This window comes from Zalophus californianus, chromosome 7 (assembly GCF_009762305.2).
Source record: "Zalophus californianus isolate mZalCal1 chromosome 7, mZalCal1.pri.v2, whole genome shotgun sequence".
Taxonomy (NCBI): domain Eukaryota; kingdom Metazoa; phylum Chordata; class Mammalia; order Carnivora; family Otariidae; genus Zalophus; species Zalophus californianus.
The window spans coordinates 119,425,397-119,430,486 of NC_045601.1; the positions used below are offsets into that span (position 1 = coordinate 119,425,397).

The 5,090-nt window shown below is 40.6% G+C and overlaps 1 protein-coding gene across 4 annotated transcripts; it reads right to left on the bottom strand.

Annotated features, from left to right (window-relative positions):
• Nucleotides 1-2,527: 2,527 nt before the first annotated feature.
• LOC113927470 (ubiquitin-conjugating enzyme E2 C-like) lies at nt 2,528-3,323 on the bottom strand. Of its 4 annotated transcripts, none has more exons than XM_027603332.1 (2): nt 3,076-3,323; nt 2,528-2,994 (listed from the first exon to the last, which is right to left on the bottom strand). In XM_027603332.1, exons 1-2 carry the CDS (start codon nt 3,230-3,232, stop codon nt 2,672-2,674), a joined length of 480 nt encoding a protein of 159 aa, XP_027459133.1. In that variant the 5' UTR covers nt 3,233-3,323; the 3' UTR covers nt 2,528-2,671. The 4 variants fall into 4 exon arrangements, with proteins under 4 accessions (XP_027459133.1, XP_027459134.1, XP_027459132.1 ...); XM_027603333.1 differs by having other exon boundaries at nt 2,528-2,881; nt 3,059-3,323; XM_027603331.1 differs by having other exon boundaries at nt 2,528-2,854; nt 2,927-3,323.
• Nucleotides 3,324-5,090: the final 1,767 nt, after the last annotated feature.

Sequence of the window (5,090 nt, forward strand, 5' to 3'; positions counted from 1 at the left end):
TCAACTTCACAATTTGTCTAGCTGGAGATGATAAGGGGCTGTGAATTGCAGTGCAGTGCAATGTTCATTATGGAACAGAACCTGCAGTCACCCAGGTTGAGTTCAAATTTATATTCTGCCTTTAACTTCCTTTAGCTTCCTGAGGCTCAGTTCACCCACGTCCAGATGAGAATAATATTACAGACTCCAGAGGGTTTGGGAGAAGATAAATTCTATGTGAAGTGCCTGGCATAAATATTTTTATCTTTGAGTGTGATGTCTGAGAAATTTGAAGGAACATGGCCAAAGGGCAGGATTAGCCTGATTTCTAATCCCAAAGAAACTCCACCACATTACACCATCTCTTTGGTTATAGGAAATCCCCCTCATGGTCCCTGCCCTCCCATGGGCTATTAACACAGATGCCAACTACTGGAAGTTATGCTCTAAATCATGTGTCATAACCACCTGCATTTGGGTCCCCACAAGATGAAGGGGTATTGGTGGGGAGGGAAGGGACGTAGGGGACACTGGCTGCCGTCCATGCTTGTTAGAAGCCAAAGTGAGTTGAGAAGTCCAACAGTAGTCAAGTTATTGCTGAGTTAGTGCTGAAGGAAGCCTCAGATTCATGCTTGTCTGACTCTAAAACCCAGGGTCTCTCCTCGAGGCCACATTTTCTCAAAGATGAAGAAAACTTAGTACCAGTAGTTGGGAAGCTTGCAGTCTATCCCAGGTTTCAGAGAAGAAATGAACTAATTGATTGATATGATCAGAAGGAAGAAACACCACATGCCCTTAGTGACCAAAAATTAAAACCGAATAAAGCCCCTACATTCTTATTGATCCACCATCACCTCCTACCAATCCTATTCGCTGAAGAAATCTTCTGTCCTTTTTATTCTCCCTTCAAAGCAGAGGAACAGAACAAAGATCTGACAAAAATATTTTCCCATGTCAGTTTTGGGCATGGGGAGAAGAGAAATGAGTAGGAAAGGATACTGCTCTCTGGATGCCTGACTTAATTACAGAAAGAGCAACTGAAGCCAAGGAGTTGCCATGAAATTTCTAAATCCCATCATACAAAGTAAGTGTGTATGATGCTCTATGGTGTGGGAATCTGATTTTGTGAAAGGGAAATGCCCCCTTATAGCCCCAGCATACATACTCAAGGTGGGTTGCAGCACCTCACTACTCTGAGGGGCTGGGAAGTGGCCAAGAGAAACATCATGGATTCTCCTGGGGGAGAGTGGAGACCCACAATTTATACTGATCTGTTGACTCGAGTCAGATCTGTTGATCTGCATGTAACACTGGCTTTCAGCCTTTAATGTGTTTAAGTTCCTCAGTGTGGCACCCAGTCACTTTCTGACAGATTTAACTTGGAAGAAAGGACCAGGCTTCAAGAAGCAGGGGCCTTTTGTTTTTAAATGAGTAGCATATAATAGAACTGGAAGCAATCTTGAAGATTTAGTTAGTCCACCCCCACCGCATTTTATAGGTAGAAACAAAGGCCCAGAGAAGTGAAGGAACATGCCTAAAGATCACACAGCCAGCTAATGGCAGTAACCAAATTCTCTTAGCAACAATTCAACACTCTTTCCATTACACCCAACTGCAGAATAATACATTATAGCACTGATGGGAAATGAGAGGCTCATGCATGGATCCCAAAGCAGCCACACAAACATGGCTTTATCTCAAGCCACAACATTCCCTGACCCCCTAGAAGTTCTAAGTCCATCCTTTCCTAGCCTGGAATAGTGAAATTAACCTGTCAACATCCTTGAGGAGAAGCATGAATTGTTCAATTTTTTAATGCCTCCCCAGCCCTGATCTCACCTCTCCCTTCTCTCCTGTTAAGCACCACACCTTGCAGGGAATGGGGAGTGGGTGCTGAGGGGTATGGGCTACTATGTTGGAGTCCAGTATGATGAGTTAATATTAACTAAGCAAATGTAAAATAAAACCATGAATAAATGAATCATCTGTATTTTTTTTACAATTTGAATTAATATCCTCCCAAATTCATAAAAATGAGTGAGTTTTCAAAATTTAAATATAAGAAAAAGTATTCCATATTTATTCATTTCCACAACGATATGTAACTTTTTTCATATATTCAGACCACATTTTATATTCTTAAATATTATTTTATATGCTTATTCATATAGGTCCTATATCTTTGTTATATTTATTCTTAAGTATTTTTCCTAATTTTTAAAAAATTCAAACCTAAAAAAAAGATAAAAGGAACACCTAATTTACCTTTCATCCTAGGTTGATTGATTTTTTTTAAGATTTTATTTATTTATTTGAGAGAGAGAGAATGAGAGACAGAGAACATGAGAGGGAAGAGGGTCAGAGAGAGAAGCAGACTCCGCTGAGCAGGGAGCCCGATGTGGGACTCGATCCCAGGACTCCGGGATCATGACCTGAGCTGAAGGCAGTCCTTTAACCAACTGAGCCACCCAGGCACCCAGGTTGATTGATTATTAACATTTTTTTTTAAAAAAACCCCAATGTATTTATTTAATATATTCATCACAAGGGCTCAACCAGAGACTTAATTTAAAAAACAGAAACAAAACAAAAATGACACCACAGCTTAAGATACAGAGTCCTAGACAGAAATGAAGAGAAAGACTATCTAAGGAGAAAATAAAAAGACAACACAAAGAGAGAGGCTGGACAGTCAGGGATCTTGGCTGGAGACCTGCTTTGAGTAGGTTTCTTCCAGATACTTCTTAAAGGCTGTGGGGTTTTTCCAGAGCTCGGCAGCATGCGTGTTCAAAGGACTATCAATGTTTGGTTCTCCTAGCAGGCTCTGGATGGACAGCAGGATGGTCCTGACATCATACAGGGCAGACCACTTGTCCTTCAGGATGTCCAGGCAGATGTTTCCCTGGGTGTCCACGTTGGGGTGGTAGCAGGGTATGAGGAACTTCACCGTGGGCGCATTGTAACGGTAGCCACTGGGGAACTCCAGAGAGAGCTTATACCTCAGGTCTTCATAAACTGTGCCTGCTGCCCCATGGATGGTCCCCACCCATTTGAAAAGGTTGTCGGATTCAGGGAAGGCAGAGATGCCTTTGTCACCAGACATCATGAGGGTCATCAGCTCCTGCTGTAGCCTCTTGCCCACCGGGTCCCGGGCGGCGCCCCCGCGGGGCTCGGCTCCTTTGCGGGCGGCGGCGACGCTGACAGCAGCTGGGTCGCGGTTCTGGGAGGCCATCCCGGGCCTGATTATTAACATTTTGCCATATTTTCATTCTCTTCCTCTCACAAACCATTTGTAAATAAGTTGTACAATCATATCACATCACCCCTAAAGTTCTGCACTTACTCCCTAAGAACCAGGACATTCTCTCACATAACCACAATATCATCAGCACACTCAAGAAATTTAACATATAAGTTGTTAAATGGAATTTAATTCAGAGCAGAATGCACTGAAAGAAAACTGAATGTTCATAGCTTATTTCCAGTTACTGGAGAAATTGAACCTCATGTTTCTTTAGCCTGGTTGACTTGAATCTCGAAGTCTTGATTTTGCATTAATGCAAGTCTGGAGTTCTGCCTTGGCCTCCATCACTTCACCTCACCACCCTGTAGATGTTGAATTTTTCACGCCGTAAGCACAGGGACTCTAAAGAAACAGACTCAGGTAAGTCTGCATCTTTTCTCATCTAGAGGCTAGTTTCCAGGTTCTCAGGTGAAGTCATGAAATATTAATATTAGACTGGCTTTGGAGAGGTCTGGGAACTGGAGGGAAACAAGACAATTATTGTTGATTTAAACATGTATATAGTTTATTTCTATTTCATGGAAGCTTCTTGTTTTAAACTCAAAAACAGAGCAGAGCATCATGCAGACATATTTTCCACAATAATGTTGTGTTATCTGCTCTGCTTTCTGAGGTGGCACTTCTAATTGAGGGTGCTAGTAACGCTCCCAGTTTCCTGTAAATGCCACCACGGACTCACTTAGCTGGTTGTGTGAAACTACAACTGAGTGGTAAGGTAATATTTAGTGATACCAAGAGAGAGAGAGAGAGAGAGAACAAGTACATGAAAAAGCACACCCAAATAGCTAAATTTGAAAAGGGCCACAAGATGAAACAGGGGTCAGTCATTCATTAAGAGAGAATAGCAACTTCAAAAAAAATTAACAAAGCTGCCAAAGACATAAGGAAGTAATTTGCAACCCCTAGCAAGTATCCTCAGAACACTCTTATCTTTGAGCCTCCTAAAAAGATAGTGAATTTAGAATAATATCTTGCCTTTAAGGAGTGAGATACTCAACCAAAGGACTGAGGAACGTTTGAGAGTGGAGTGCATGGTCAGCAGACACCTTTGCCACTTGCTGCATCAAAGTCCTCAATTTCAGTTATTTAAATGCATCTAGGGGGAGAATACACTTTCTGATAAGAAAAGAAACTTACTTTTTTTTCAAAACTCATAAAAATTGTCAAGAATTTGTAATTGCCAGACCTGAAAGAGCTATATTACCAAAGGAAGTGAAGACTCTGAGGTTCCATATTTGTAAGATGACTAAAAATAACAAGAGAAAAATGAATGAACTTCACATACACATTGACAAATATGAAACTTCCACTTTGGCTCCTTTCCTAATAATTGTTTTTATTTGTCCCATATTTTCCTCAAAAGAAAATAAATGCAAGTGGGTTGTAAAAATAGATAGTTGGCGTTGTTAAGGTAGAAACTATTGTAGAGTGTATTTTGTAACAGCCAGAATGAAAACATCAAAGGATGCATGCAAGCTAAAAGCTTTGCATCTATACCCATTTTGCAGATTCAATTTTTAAGTAGATAAGCAAAATTTTAAGAACTTTTAAACCTAATGGATCTGTAGAGGTGGAAATCTAGATAGTTCTATCTGCCTCAGTAATAAAATGGACTTTAACTGCAGAGGTTAGTATGAGTTTCTGAGATTTTCTTTGTGCATGTGAAGGGTCAATGTTCTTTTTCTTTTATTTGATAGTGAAAAATGACATAATGATACATCCAATTATGTAATCTGTTGCCTTTTTTTCTTTCTTATATTTGTCTGAGATCACACATTTGACTTTCCATATCCCCATATGGCCCAGG